Raw genomic sequence first — 15,385 nt, forward strand, 5'->3', positions numbered from 1 at the left:
CCACAGCCCCTAAGAAGGGTTCCAGAAACTTAGAGGAGGTGGTGGGGGGGTGGAGCACCCCACGTTTTCTCTGGGGTCCTACCTGGGCTCTTCCCAGAAGCATCTGGCCTCCTGTGTTCCCTGGCACCTGTCTGCTGGCACTGGGCACACACCCCTCCCGGATGACCCAGGCCTCGGGCATCCCACCCCCGATTACACCTCTGCCTCCCTGGAGCCCACGTTTGGACAAGGGGGCACCGGGTCACAGAGAAGGGAGACGTGGAAGTGCCCAATCCCAAAGGGGGCTGCGAGAGCCCCCGAGGCAGCAGGCTGGGCCCCCGAGGCCCATCCGGGAGGGCATGGCCAGCACTGCAGGCTGGAGGCTGGGGGACCTGGGGCGCCAGGGCCTCGGGGAGACCACCGCCTTCCGTGCTTCCCCGGGTGAGGCCTCGCCGTCCCCTCTCCCCGCCTGTAGGGTAGACCAAGCCCTGGTTCAAAGGCCGTGGAGGGACTCACCCAAAGGAAATCTGTGAGCCCTTAGGCAGGAATGATGGGGCCGGGGCCGCGAGGCCCCTGCCGGGGGCACCCACCTGCGAGGGGCTGGAGGGACCCCGTGAAATGCTCTCGGGAACGTTTGATAAGCGCTTCAGGTGGGGTGGGGTGGCGAGGAGAAGGTGTGACCCCTACTCTGTGTCCCTTCTACTTGCAGGAGGTGTCAGCATGGCAGGAGGAGAAGGGTGGGGCCCTCAAGGGAAGAGTCCGCTGCCTCGTGCCACCTCCTTCCGCATCTCAGCCAGCAAAGCCCAGCAGCTCCTCTCGATATCCGTGTGCAGTCCTTTCTGGGGGGGCCATGCCTGTGGCATGAGGAAGTTCCAAGGTCAGGGACTGAACCCAAGTCACAGCAGCAGTAACCTGAGCCATAGCAGTGACAATGCCAAGTCCTTAACTTCTAGGCCACCAGGGAACTCCTGAATGCACTCCTAATACATGTTGAAGGGGTCTCGGTTGGACTGCTAGCCTGCCTGGGACCTCCTTGGGTCAAGGAGCCCCTCTGATAACCCTGCCCTCAAAGCCGGCGTGCAAAGCAGGTGGCGGCATGGCCTACAAGGAGTCACATGACTCGTGAAACAGACGTGTCCGTTTTCTTCCTTAGAACAGCACCCAGTTTAAAGGTGTTGAATACGTGATGGACGGATGCATGGCCGGCCGGATGGGAGACAGATGAAGAAAAGACAACAGGCTTTATGGGCTGGTGATGGCACATCCTGCTCTCTGGTCTGTTTCACTAGCAAATACAGTAACTATCATTCACGGAGCCCTGGCTTTCTGCACTTTGAAGTGCGGTGTTCGTTTTCCTCGTGTGATCCCAACAGCACAATGGGGCAGAGGCTGTTGGAAGGATAAGGAAGCGGAGGCACAGAGAGGGTGAGCAAGCTGCCCGAGGTCACGCCTGGCTCATAGCACCAAGGGTGACACCCCAAGTCTGGTTCCACTACCCGGATCAGCCAGTCTCCACGGGCATTCTCTGTGCAGGCAGAAGACAGTGAGCAGGCCTGATCCCCTTGGCATTCCCGAGCCTGGCAGAGGGGGCAGAGTTGTGGCTATCGACACCTAGGTCAAGTTCCTCCCTTGCCACTAACTTGCGGGGTGACTCTGGCAGGACTTACTTGGGCTTTAGTTTCTGCCCTCGTGAATGAATGAGCTGAGACCACATGTCCCTGGGGTCCTGCCCTGTTTGGAGGTGCCTGCTCGGAGAGGTGGGGCTGGCTCTACCGGGAGGCCTTGGAACGCCTCCCCACACCCCCAGCAGGCTGAGCTCTGGGACCAGCCAGGAATGAGGTGACCCACGCCCACGTTCTGACTCAGAGGGACTTGGGAGCAGTGCCCATCCACAGACGCTGTAGGAGCCTGACGCAGAACTTCCTAAAGTGGGCTAGTGGTGGCAGGGGTGGTCTGATGTCGGGTGAGTGCTGCCCAGGGTGATGGCCCGGAGGTGCCAGGTGCTGGGGGTTGGCACCCTCTCTCCTTCCCTCCATCCGTCTCTCCCTTTATTCAACAGACATCCATGGAGTGCCCATCCTGTGCCAGGCCCTTAGAATAATAACACTGAGAATAATAACAGGTTGATAATATCAGACATTCACTGATCTCAGCTCATGCTGGGGCACAGCACATGTTAGCTCAAGGGATCCTCAGAAGTATCCTGAGAGGCCGGGACAGTTTAACGATGCGTGCCAAGGCACAGAGTGACACACCACCACCTGCAAGCCAGGCTCTCCGCCAGGCGGTCAGACCCCCAGGCCCCCTCCCCTAGCGGCCTGCCTCTGCCCCAGCCGGGACTAACTACCCAATGTTAATGCTCTCGGCCGTGGTGGGTCCTTCACTCAGCCACTTTATGGATGGGGCCCTGATGCCCACAGAAGGGAAGGGACCACCGAGAGGGGACCCCCTCTAGTGCTCCTTCCATCATCACATCCCACTTGAGTTCTGGGCAAAAGGCCCCAGAGGACAGGCATTGGCATCCTGCAGCTGCAGGACAGCCACCCAGCCAGGCCTCTGGGATTCTAGGGTGCGTCATGGGGCTTGGGCTTTGTCCATGGCTGCTTCTGCAGGACTTTAGGTATGCCCAGGAGCCACTATCCTTTGGCCTCTGCTCCTGGCCCCCTTCGGGGTAGAGGGGTGCTGCTGGGACCCAGGGAAGAGTGTCTGCTCCACATCTTCTGCAGCCAGCCCTCGCTCCCTTGTTGACAGCGTCTCCAGCTCAGGCCCCTCCCTCCCCAAGCAAGGTTGGATCTGGGGACTTAGCCTCCTGAACGCCCCTCCAGCCCCGCTCCGCACACCCGCGGTCCCCTTCCGTCAATAGCAGCGGCCCAGTGGGGTCCGCTCCCACCCCGGGGCTTTCCCTCTCCTGTACGCGGACCCAAGTCCTGTCCTGGGCGCCTGACGTCACAGAGGGCAGTTGGCCACTGGTGGGGAGGGAAGGGGTTCTGTGGCCGCAGAAAGCGCCGCCGCCGGGGCCAGACCGACCAAGGCCCAGTTGGTGCAGCGCTTTGGAAGCCGCCGGCGAGCCCTAGACCTGGAGTCAGGAGCGCAAACCTCGCCCCGGCACGTGTGCAAATCCGGCTGCCCCTCGCCCCTGCCTCAGTTTCCCTCTGCAAATTGGGAACGGAGCGGGTTGGCCCTTTGCAGCTCAACGACTCCACAAGAGCTGCACCAGGCTTGCTTTTCACTCTCCTTGCCACTCCCGGGTTCCTGAGAGCCGCCGCCAGCCAGGCCGCCAGCCAGGCCGCGGTGACAGCTCCGCAGAGACCCACGAGTGGCTGCGGGAGGCCGCAGCGGCGTCTCCCGTCTGCGCATGCGCGGGCCGTGCAGCCTGCCGGGACTGTAGTCCGACCCTGTGGAGGCTGGGGCCCTAACGTGGAGCAGAGTGGGACGCATCGCCTACATTTCCCAGGGTGCTCCCGGCCCGAGGGGCGGTGAGGGCGGGGCGGGCGGGGCCGCCTGGAGGGCGGGGCCTTCGGGGGCGGGGCCGGGGGGCGGGCGCTCCAGGGCTGCGGAGGCGCTGCGGGCGGACGCCGACCGGCGGACCCGCAGGCGGGAGGGAAGGGTGGACCTTCGCCCCGGCAGGCGCGGCACCTGCGGGCAGAAGCATCCGGCTGCCGCAGAGCTCCGACGACCCGACTGCCAGCTGCCGCGGAGATGAGCGCAGGTGAGTGTGGGGACAGAGGGACCGGCGCATCCCCGAGCTGGATCGCGGCGCTCCAAGGGCTGGGGTGGCTGCAGATTGGGGGAAACCGCCCAGCGGCTCCTCCTAACTTTTACTCCAGGGTCTTGCAATCCCGAGGGTCCCGCGCGAAGCCCTCTGACCCTGCGACCCGGGCGCTTAGCTTTGCAGCGCGGGCTGGGAACCCCTTTCCCAGAGCGCCGGCCGGGGTGTCTGCGCTGCGCTGGGCTGTCTGGAAGGCGCCACTCCTTTGCTTCTCCGTAGCGTCCGGTGTCGCCGCAGGCTGCAGGAGGTGGCCGGGGTCCGGACGAGGGGCGCAGGGCCGAGGTAGACCCTGCCACGGAAAGGGGTGGTGACATGGGGGCCTTTGTAGCAGGGGGCGCCGCCCTTGCGCGGTTTCCGCATCGCCTGTGTCGGGGGCGTCGGGCCACCCCCTGGCGCCCTGGGCCCACCACGGGCGGATCTGGGGGCGCGGAACCCGCAGGTGTGTGCGACCCGCCGGGATCTGCCCGCGGCCTCTCTCTGGCGCCTCACTCTGCGTATCCCCACTGCTGCCTCTGGCGCCGCACCCACCGGATCTGACAGCCTCTGTGAGGAGCTGGAAAATCCTATGTCGCCACAAACCAGCCTTGTCTAAAGCGCTTGGGGAAACTGAGGCCTAGAACTGGGGTCCTTGGCTCTTGGGGAGTCGAGAGCCAACAGAGCCCCATCTTGAGAGTCTTCTGGGGCCCGGATCTGGGCTGAGAGCTTGTTCCTACATTCCCTGGTGGGGAGAGGCCGTCACCCCATTTTTCAGGGTGCGACCAAAGCTTACCAGGCATGAGTCACTGGCTCAGCTCCTGCAGAGGGGCCAGGATTCGAACCTGGTGCTCTCTGACTCTGTGCTCTTTCCCCTGAGCCTGTCTTGCCGTAGCCTGCGGTATGGCCCCTGGCCATGGTGCAGAGACCAGTGGGGACGTGGGGACCGCCGTTTCCCCAGGAGGGCAAAGTGGACTGGGAGAGCCCGTGCATTTAGTGAGCACTTCCTGTGTGCTTGGTGCTGGGGGTGTAGCTTCCAGGGACTTCCTCCTGGGGGGAAGCTGTCCCCTCCCCCTCCCAGTTGAGGAAGGAGCCATCGCATTGGCAGTGGGAGTGGGGAGAGTGGTTGAGAGCAAATGGCAGGCTGTGGGAGGCAGAATTCTCCAGAAGAGGGTTTCTGAAATAGCCAACCTGTTCTATGGAGGTGGCTGGGGAGCAGGGTACCCCTAGACTTGGCAGAACCTCCAGACGCATTTACCTCATGGCAGGTGGGGATAATGGCAGGGGTGCACCTGGGGTAATTTTAGGGTCTCCTTGACCGTAATTGAAACCTCCGGTCTCTCCTGTAATCAGGAGCCCAGAGAGGAGCGCAGTATCTCCCCCTCCTCACTGGGGGTTGTCCCTAGAGAAGGGGTATGGGGGCCCCCAGGAGCCAGAGGGACCATGGTCGGAATGAGCGAGGAGACTGGGCTTTGCATCATAGTGACCCCCTGATGGCCTTGGACAACCCTGGCACCTGCCTGAACTCGGCTTTCCGATGCGGTTCCCTGGAGAGGGTAAGGGCCAGGCGAGACACACGTAGGAGGTCCTCCTTTGGTAGCTTGTGGTGGTCAGTAAACCTTAACCTTTCTGAGTTAATCCGGCCCCTCTGACCCGCCAGTGGGCATGCTCCCCCCTCCACCTGTCGCTCCTGGCCCGGCCCTGCCTCCAATGGATGGTTTGCAGAGCAGTAATTTTCACCCACGGGCACAGTGGGGGAGGGCAGGTGGTACCTGGTGCCTGGCACGAGGCTTCTAATGTCCAGCCACTGTGCACATCTGGCGGGCCAGGGGGCTTCCATCGTCGAGGGCACGTCCCCTGACGGCCCTCCCCACGAAGCCTGGCATCATGCCGGAGCGCGGCGTTGGCAGGTGTGGTTGGGTTCATGTGGTCCAGTCTCCAGCTGCCCACACAAGCCGATGGTCAGAGGCCGAGGCGACCTGTACACCCACCCCGGGCGGGAGGCTTCCCCAGCATGTGTCCTTCAGTCTGTTAACCCAGGACGCCTTTGAGATGGCCCTGGTGTGGCATCAGGGTCCACGCAGCTGCCTCCTTGTTTCGTTGCTTGTCAACGTCCAGTGGTCAGGGACTTGTTTAAGCAGTACCGTGGCCAGCTGGAAGGAGATGACACTCTGTATCAAACAGGCCGGCATCCAAATCGGACGCTAGCTGTGAGCACCTCGTGCCTCGGTTTCCCCACTGTGGGGGGCAGGGGGGAATCCTTTAGCTCTGCGCACAGTGCTGGCCACGCTTGGTGGGGCCCCGTAGATGATGGTAAGTCTGGTGGTGGCTTCGTAACATCACAGCCCCCATGGTCAGGGTGGGGCAGAGTGGGGGCAGAGTCAACACCTGAGCTGGGAGGGGCTGCAGGGCCAGCTCTGCCCCCACTGGGCACCAGGTCCACGGGCCCTCTGAGCCTGTGTGTCTGCCCGCAGCGGCTGTGGGTCTGGCAGCTAAGATCTCCCAGGTCATCGGAGGTTTGTTGGGGGGTGGGGTGTACCAGTCATCCAGGGCCGCCGTGACAAAGAAACCACAGACTGTGCAGCTTAAACAACAGAAATTTAACTTCTCACACTCTGGAGGCTGGACGTCAGGGATCAAGGTGTGGGCAGGCTTGCTTTCTTCTGCGGCCTCTCCTTGTCCTGTAAATGGCCGTTTCCTCCCTGTATGTCCTCATATGATCCCCGTCTGTGTGTGTCTGTGCCCTTATCTCTTCTTATAAGGACACAGTCATTGGATTATGGATTTGGGGGGATGCAGTTCTGCCCAAAGCAGGCGTGCCCGGCCAGGTGGAGAGCTGGCTGGCCCCACGACTGCTGGGTTAGGATCACGGAGCTGGGAGGGGTCTAAACCCACCCACAAAGAGGAGAAACCATAGCCTGGAGAAGGAAAGGCAGCTGTCCGGGGTCCAGGAGAGTGTGCGGCAGACACAGCCCCGGTCCCCGGCTCTGGTTGGCGCAGCCCCGGCATTTGGAACAGAGAGACGCACTTCTAATCCAAGCACGGGCTCTGCTGGAGCCACAGAAATGTTCACCTTGGCGTTCTTAGCAACAGTGGAATGTCAGAAACCGGCTAAATGTGGAGGGGGCGGTGGGATATTAGACACGTGTCATTCATCCGGTCCACAGATGCTTCGTAAGCACCTGCTGTGTGCTCAGCCCTGCTCCGGGGGTGGGGGTGGGGGGTGGCCACAGACAAGAGCCAACAGCACCCTCATCCTCCTGAAACGTGCCCTCTGGGGGTGGCGGGAACATTCTCGGTGATGGTGTGTCGGGAGTTCTTCATGTTAGGAGATAGTGCTTCAGAAAAGCTTAATTTAGAGAACAGCTGAGGCCAAAATTGTCCATCCCTTCCGACCCGACTCACAGAACAGTGAAGGAGAGAGCAGCCTGGAAGGAAGTATGTGGACATGTCCGTGGTGTCCACCTCTGCTGGAGGCGGTGAAAGAGCCGGTGAGCCCTCCTCTGCCTCTTTATTTTTAATTGTATTGGAGTAGAGTTGATTTTCAGTGTTGTATTTGTTTCAGGTGAACAGCGAAATGAGTCGGTCATACGTAGACATATATGGAGACTTTTTCCCGTGTAGGTTATTGCACAGTACTGAGTAGACCCCTGGTGCTGGACAGTCGGTGCTTCTTAATCATCTATTTTACACAGTAATGTCTCCCCCCAGCCCCGCCTCTTGATACTTTGCATCTCTTTTCGCAGTTTTCTCCATTGTATGTGCTTTTCTTCTTTGAAGAGAAATCCCCTGTAGCAAGAAGGCAATGCTTCTGGACCTGAGGTGGGGACCGTGCTGTTTGGAAATCCGTGCCTCGGTGAGGGCCGGATGGCTGCATCCTTAGGGGCCACCGTCCTTGGCTGGGACGAGGTGGCAGCGGGCAGCACGTGGGCTGCAGCATAGGTGGTGGCGCTGGTCTCCGCGTGTTCGACTCCACCTGAGTTTGGTGCGGACGAAGGCGAATGATCCTGACCCAGAAAGTGATCCGAAGCTGTATGAGAAGGAGGCAGCAGGTGCTCTCCAGTTCCAGACTGTGGCCCTCCTGTCCGCGGTCACTTCCTAACCTGCCCCCCGAGACCCTCGGATGCTTTATGGCTTCCACAGATGACGTAGTTTGGGAGGAGAGGGCGTACTTTCTAGACCCAAGCCCTGACTTTGCTGAGCGCTTGGAAGGAGTTCCAGGAAAGGGAGCGTGACCCTCCCTGTGGAGAAGTGGCCTGTCCAACACCCTGACCGGCCCGGAGCCTTGTCTGCGTCGTGAGAGAGCCGTGAGCTGGTGAGAGGAGATGGATGGGCAAGTCGGTGGGGAAGGAGGGGGCTGGGGGGGGCGGTCCAGCCTCTGGAGGGGTCGCCCTGGTCCTCAGAGCCAGGCCAGCTGCCGGGGCCCTGAGCCTAGATCACACAGCCCCTGCCCTGTAGGCACCGGGGCTTCGGCAGGAGGCCCAGGCCTCCCCTGAACTTGGGTGTCTTGGGCCCAGCTCCCAGCTCTGCCATCTGCCAGCGCAGGGTCGTCAAGCCTCCCTGTGCCTCTGATGCGCCTCTTCTGGGGTCTCCGTAGGGGCCGAGGGCGCCAAGGGCCTGGCTGGCAGGAGAGGCTGGAAAAGCCGTTAGAATCGTCGTGAAAAGGCAGGTGGTGTTCATACGTTTTGATGATGAGCCCGTTGTCGCGGTCGCATGGATCCGCGAGCTGCCTGGGGGACTGGTCAGATCAGTGCCAGCCGAGCTGGGCTGCCCCGAGCGCGGGCCTCCTGCCGCTTGACGCGGGCAGAGCAACCCGAGTGGGGCGTCTCTGTTTACGCAGGAGGTTTCCATTGCCAAGGTCGCTAGGGTGTTGGGCAGCGCCCTGCTTCGGTGTCAGGCTCGCAGGAGGCTCCCTCGGGCCCTGGGCCTGGTGCTCCTGGGATCCCCACAGCGCGTCTCAGAGCCGCTCGGGTGTCCCCTCCCGCAGATGGGCACGGGGGTGCCCAGGAGGGCCCGTCGGGTGCCTGGCATCACGTGGTGCCGTGTGTGAATGACAGAGTTGTGTTTGAACTCTGGCACTGCCCCCCCACCGGCTGTGATGGCAACGTGGCGGCACATGGCTGAGTGTCGGGATGGGTAAGGCCTGACCCACCGGGGCCATCATGATGTAATGTTTTCCAGTGGCGGGGGGGTGTGTGTGACAGCCCATCTCTGCCCTGAGCCGTGAAACCTGTTCCCATTTCCAGGGCTGGCGCCTGCTGGCACATCCAGGAGAGCAGACCCTGACCCAGCCCAGCTCTGTCTGCCCCAGTGCGTGCTCTTCCCTCTCCTCCAATGGGGCTCCTGCCGGATCATGGCTTGGCCCCCAGGATGCACCCTGAGACAGCTCGGGCCACCAGCTCAGGTCCATTGCCTCCCTGTAACCTTGACCCTTGGCCCAGCCCTCCCTTGGGGCCTTCCAGAGCTGACTGCTCCCACTGGGAGGCAGCTGTCCCCAGTTCCTCTGGCTCCAGCCCCATCCACCCAAGGTTCCTGGATTCCCCCCACACACCTGCCAGACCTCTGTGTGACCTTGGGCCAGCCACCTTCCCTCTCTGGGCCTGTAACAACGTGGGCCACCGCCATCCAGGGTGTGACCTGCTTGCTTCTGACAACCCGGTCCCCCCATTGTCCCCAGATGGATCATCCGCTTTGCGGCTCAGCCATCATTTTAGGGAAGGACGCATGGTGGCCATGAGGGGTCTCCCACAGCCCCAGCACCAGGGACCTCATCTGACGAGTTCACGGCCAAGGCAATCTGCCCGGTACGCGGAGGGTCCTGCTGTAAAAGGGGTTTTCTCCACAGCCGGGCAGGGAGGTGACATCTGTGGTTGTCTGCCTGGTCCCCAGGCCAGGAGAGCCGCTGAGTCCACGGCCTTGGGGAGGACTGGGCGGGCGGAAGGTGTGCTGTGAATTCCCTGCTTGATTTCCTTTGACTCGGCCCGCAGCTCGGCCCGCGGGGCGCCTCTGCCCGCCCGGGGCCCCCGGGCTGGTGGCGAGCCAGCACGTGCTCAATAGCTTCTGTGGCAAAATGCTGCGTTGGGGGTTTTCATGCCCCCTGTTGCCTGAGCAGACGATTTCTAAGCAACGAGGGAGGCCGTCTTGATGGCTTGGAAAGTCCAGTCGGTCGCGCTGGGGGCAGGACACCCGCTGCTATGTCCCTGTCACCTGCGTCCCTGTGTCCAGGTCACATAATGGCCCTTTGCCTCCGTTTCCCCACCTCAGAGGCAGAGATAACAGCACCTGTGTTTCAGGCCTGCTCATGGGCTGTGCTGTCGAGGGCTTGGGTTGGTTTTCATCACAGCTGGACACTGTCCAGGCCTCGGGGCAAAGCTGAGGCTGCGCCCTGCAAGGTCGCCGTGGCGTCAGCTTACATCGGCTCACAGCTCTTCCTCTGTTGCTGTTCTGCTCCCACCCCTGCCCCATCCGACCAGTCCTGTCTACACCTCCTGCCCGGTGCCCGGGGCCAGGAGAGCTGCCCGCCCCGGGTATCAGCGGCCGTGTGATTCCCAAGAGGCGGTGTTTGGTGATTGGCCCCAGCTGGGAGCCTTCTGGCAGCTGCCTCCTGCGCGGCCATCCTCACCACGTGCCCTGCGGTGCCCCGCCCGGCCTCCTGCACGGAGCAGGCACCCTGCGCCACAGCATCCTGGGGCTTGGGTTTCATCACGCACAGGACGAGGGATGGAGAGATGATCCGGTTCCAGCCAGCACAGCAGAAGCCAGCATCCGTGTCCCTGTAGTGAAACGTGCCAGCTGTCCCCGCCGGGCATCTGGGCCCAGGGCTGGGCTGCGTAGAGCTGTGTGCACCCGCTGGAACCTGCACGGGCTGCCTCGGGACAGGTGCTCCGTGCACGCCGTCCGGCAGAGGACAGGATTGACGGAGCTCGGGTCCCTGCCTCACGCTCAGTCTGTCGGCCTTTTCACCCCGCCGTCGAGGGCTCCCAGCCAGGCTGCTCTCTGACCTCTTCCTTCTCCCCAGACATTAGCAGCCCCAGGGTCGTGCTGGAAAACCACAACCCCCAGGCCCCAGCTGGTGGCGGGGCTGGGTGTGACGTTCTAAGAAGAAGAATGGCAGACACCCCTCGTGGCCCCCACCTCAGTTTGGCAGCCGAGTTGCAGATGCTTGAAGATGGTCCAACCCCCTTGACCTGTAGCTGTCACCGTTTCCACTCTCAGGGACGAGGATGTGGGTGCAGGTGGCCCACCTGGGAGGCAGGCCCAGGAAGCACAAGTCGGGGAGGGGGAGCCAAGGGAGTATTTGGATGGGTGGTCAGGTACCGTGGGCTGGGAGGCTCAGTCTTGCTGGGGGACCGGGCAGAGTGTACCTCCGAACTGATGGGGCACTGGTGCCTTTGTCATCCTGGGCAGAGGCTGGTCCTGGGGTCCCGAACCCCCACTGTGTACTGTGCAGCTGTCCACAGCCGTACAGGGGAGCCTAGGGGCGTAGCGAGGGTGGGTGTCGCTGCACAGCCGCAGGATCTACAGAGCCCCCAGGGGGCCCAGGACGGGTGCAGCCTCAGTCTGGTCGGGCCACCTCTGTCCCCAGCCACCAGCGGCCCCTGGAGGGCTCACAGCTATTCTAGAATGTTTACTCCCTCAGCAGCTGCTTACAGAGCTCTGGCCGTGTGCGGGGTAATAGCCTCGCTACCGCCCCAACACAGCTGCTGTGTTTCTCCTGCCACCTTCTCCCGTCCTGCTCCGCCGTCCTGGGGTGCCTCCTCCTAACTCTCAGGCCTTTCCACCCGAACCCAGACCGCCCAGGACTCAACTCCAGCCCTTTAGGGTCCGCCCTCCTCAGGACTGGGGTTGGGGGGGCTTCCTGCAGAGACCTTGTGCCTGGTCCTGGCTGCTGTGTGACCCGGGGCAAGGCCCTGCCCCCTCTGAAACCCCTCATCTCAGACAGAGCCCCCCACCGCCGAGCTGTGCCTGTCCTCATCCCCAGGCCCTGTGAACGTGTCACCTTCGATGGCAAGGGGGCTTTGGGATGTGAGCGAGTTAAAGGTTGTGGGATGGGAGTCTGTGGGGTGGGGCCCACGTGGTCTCAGGGACCCTCGGGGGAGGCGGCAGTGGTGGGGTGCAGTCAGAGACAAGCGGATGCCGTGGTGGAAGCAGAGGCACTGCTGGCTTTGCAGATGCAGGGAGGCGCCCTGAGCCAAGGACGGGCAGGCGGCCTTATTTTGCAAATGGAAGGTTTTTTGGGAGCTACTCAGCCACGTGACCTGGTGTCATTTCAGGATGCCTGCGCCGTGGGGCCTCCTGCTCCAACAGGCTGCCTCTGCCTCCGGGGGCTTGAACGAGCGCGTGCTGGGGCAGAGGAGACAGTACCACGGAGGCCCCCCCCCGGGCTGTGGGGTCACCCGCTGGGCTGGGGACCGCCAGGCACACACCATGTGGCTGCACCCCTTCTGAGAGGGGGGTGCGCGCAAACCCTAGTGGATTTTCTGAATGTCTCCTGGTTGTTCCCAGTTTACTGATAAAGGAAACCGAAGCTGGACTCGGATGTGTTCTGGAGCAGGATTGTAGCCTGGCCTGCAGGCGGATCCAATGCCCACATGGCCTCCTGCTGTTCCCAGAATCCGCGTCTGAACCCAAGGAGCTTTGAGTTGTTGTCCACTCCTGCAGGTTCTGGAACCACGCCCTCCGCCAGCTCAGGTGGCCCGGTCTCACCCAAAGGGGGCGAGCCCCACAGGGTGGGGGGACCAGCCTGGGCAGTGAGGGGGCGTCGGGGCGGGGGAGTGGGCGCGAGCCTAACGGTGGCCAAGCACCTGCAGCCCGTGCCTTCTCGCCGCTGCTCTGGCCAAGCCTGCGTTGACATGGGCCCCCTGGGCCCCGGAGCCTGCTCGCTGGTGGTCCTGACCCCAGGATTCTCCTCCAGCTCAAGACTCGGCCCCGTCTGCCAAGCGCTTGGACAACAGTTGCGGGGTGCAGGGTTACAAGTTTCGTTTCCCTCGAACAGAAACCCCGACGTGCCTGGAAATCAGGAAATGCGATATGTGTGCAAAAGCCCAGCGTCCAGCCGGGCGCCTCCCTGACCAGCTCCACTGGGCGTGGGGCGCAGAGAGGGCGTGGGGTGCAGAGAGGGCCTGGGGTGTGTCTGAGTGCTGAGGACGGAGGGTGGCCCGACCAGTGTCCCGCCCCCCCAGCTGTCTCCAGAATCCTTGACAGGTCGCCCCGCCCAGGGGACCTCAGTGTTGCTGGCCCCCCGCCGAGCTGGCTGCCCCTCGAGAGCGTGTTCTGCCCCTGCCGCCGCAGCCACTCCCCTTCCTCCATCGGCCCCCACCTCCCAGCACCCCAGATTCCTTCTCTGAGAGCAGCCTGTGGAGCACAGCGCAGGAGCCAGTGGCCTTTGAAGGGACTGAGTTAAAATGACAGGCAGCACATCCACAGCGCGTCCTCAGTGGGCCCCTCGGTGGAGGCACCCTGTGGGCCCTTGGAGAGGGCACGGAGTTGATGGGGGGGTCAGCCCCCACCCCCGGGGTGGCCAATGGGAGGGCAGCTGCTGTGACGCTGTGCCATAGAACCAGCAGAAACTTATCCTCTCACCGTTCTAGAGGTGCCAAGTCCAGAGTCCCTGTCCCCGCTGGCAGGGCTGAGCTCCCTCCAGAGGCTCTTGGGAGGCTCCGTCCTTGTCTTTCCAGCCGCCCGAGGCCACCTCGCTCCTTGGATGGGCTGCCTCACCCCCACCTCAAGGCGCAGCGTCTTCAGCATCTTCAAATCTCCATCCCATCCGTGTGTGTGTGGGGGGTCAGCTCTCCCTCGGTCCCCCTCCCTAAGGATGCTCTGACTGCAGGTAGGGCCCACACGGATCATGCAGAACAAGCTCCCCATCTCAAGGGATGTGGTCCCTCTGCCACATCTGCAAAGACCGCCCCTTAACCATAAAATACAGGGTCACAGTCCCAGCCCTGGGGATGGGGGTGTGGCTCTATTGGTGGTGGGGGCGATTATTCAGCATACCCCAGGCAGCTTCTCGAACATTCCATTTCTTCTTCTTCCCCTTTTCTTTTTCTTTTTTGGCCACCTGTGGCATATGGCGTTCCTGGGTCAGGGGTCAGATCCAAGCCACAGTTGCAACCTACGCCGCACCTGTGGTAACGCCGGATCCTTGAACCCACTGTGCCCGGCCGGGGACTGAACCTGCGTCCTGGTGCTGCAGAGACGCCGCGATTCCGTTGCGACATAGCGGGAACTCCACATTCCGTTTCTGGGACCGAGACCTTTTCCCCTCCCTGTGGGGTCTCCTGAACAGCTGAGCGTTTGAGAGAACTCTCCTAGGACAGAAAATATTACTCTGAAGCCAACTAAATGGAACAGCCCGCGTCCCCTGAGCTGGGTGCCCTCAGGATGGCTGTCAGCGTGCGTGACTCTAGGGGACAGTTAGGCAAGAGGTATGGAGCCCGTAAACTCATTCATACCCTTTGGTGGAAGAAGGCAGCTTTCTGGAACCTTCCGAAGGAGGGCTCTGAAACACCTACGATTTGTGTGTAAAAAGTCGGTCACTGCAGGGGTCCCCTGGTCTGCAAAGGGACTGTCCAGCCACAGACGTGGGGTCCGTAAGTTGCCATCCATCCGGAGCAGCAGCTCTCCACCTCCGAGGACCCCTTTACCCAGGACCCCCAAAGAGCTTGTGTTTACCTGTGTTGTATTCATTGATGTTCAGTGTCGCGGAGGCTCAGATGGAGACTTGCAAAGCATTTCATTCGTTGACTAAGCATAACGCCCGTTGTTTGTTAACCTAAGAGGATCTTCAGGGCACAGAGTGGCATTGCTTTGCGTCTGGAAGATCTCATTAGGGGCTGGCTTAGCCGGTGCGGCTGGAACGCAGACCCAGCCCTGCGTTCTGTCACACGCGTTGGCTCCAGAAAACTCTGTGAATGGAGGGAGGTAACATCTCAGTCTTAGTATGAACACGGCGCTGACCCCGCTGGCGCCCTGCTCGGGTCTGGGGGACCCCGGGGTTCCTAGCCTGCACTTGACACTGGTGATAAAAGCTGCCGTGTTAGGCAGTCTGGCACTGACCGTGACCAGCTAGGGTGATGCACACGTCTTTGCCACTGACAGAGAGTGGCGTACACAATTTGATGCCGTTTTTTTCCTGCAAAATAGGCAGAAAAAACTCAATGGAAGAAAATACATTGAAATGCAAGGGTTATGGGCAGCCCTGCCCTTTCCCCTGATGCTTGGCTATTTTTATGTCCCTGCTTCTCTGTTTTGGGGACGGGCAGGCAACAGGATTTTGCTCGGTACTGGGTCTCAAGAGGCTTGATTAGAGCAGCCGTCTGACCCGCTGGCACCTGCCGGCTCCTGCTCCCGGACTGGCGTTCTCTATCTTGGGAGGGGACATTCACAGAGGAGCTAAGCCTGTGAGTGTGTGTGTGTGTGTGTGTGTGTGTGTGTGTGTGTGTGTGCATGCTCCTGGGGTAATTTAGTCCACTGTTATAGACCAGGGGACTTCTGCTCGGGAGCAGATTCCACGGTGGCTGACGAGGAGCCGGGGGCTGGTCTGCACGGCGGTGTCCTCTGCGGGAATGCCTGCCCCCGGCCCGGTGCCAGCGGAGGGCTAAATATATCCTGGGTGTGTGCTGGCCCCCGCTGGCACCCCCGCCCCCACCCGGCCTCGGAGCA

General features: G+C 62.0%; 1 protein-coding gene across 20 annotated transcripts in view; it reads left to right on the forward strand.

Moving 5' to 3' along the window:
* Positions 1 to 3,556: 3,556 nt before the first annotated feature.
* Positions 3,557 to 15,385, forward strand: part of ABLIM2 (actin binding LIM protein family member 2) — a 138,108-nt gene continuing 126,279 nt past the window's right edge. For all 20 annotated transcript variants that reach the window (XR_014812087.1, XM_084971396.1, XM_084971400.1 and 17 more), the window contains exon 1: positions 3,557 to 3,688. Coding sequence is in view for 19 of the 20 variants with exons in the window: in XM_084971396.1 (XP_084827522.1) it covers positions 3,679 to 3,688 (10 nt within the window). In the remaining variant the exon portion in view is untranslated. The remainder of the gene's footprint in view (positions 3,689 to 15,385) is intronic.

The sequence above is a fragment of the Sus scrofa genome, chromosome 8 (assembly GCF_054392235.1).
Source record: "Sus scrofa isolate SSC_HxYL_T2T_F1_AM1 chromosome 8, Sscrofa_HxYL_maternal_Yorkshire_Landrace_v2.0, whole genome shotgun sequence".
In the NCBI taxonomy this organism is placed as follows: Eukaryota; Metazoa; Chordata; class Mammalia; order Artiodactyla; family Suidae; genus Sus; species Sus scrofa.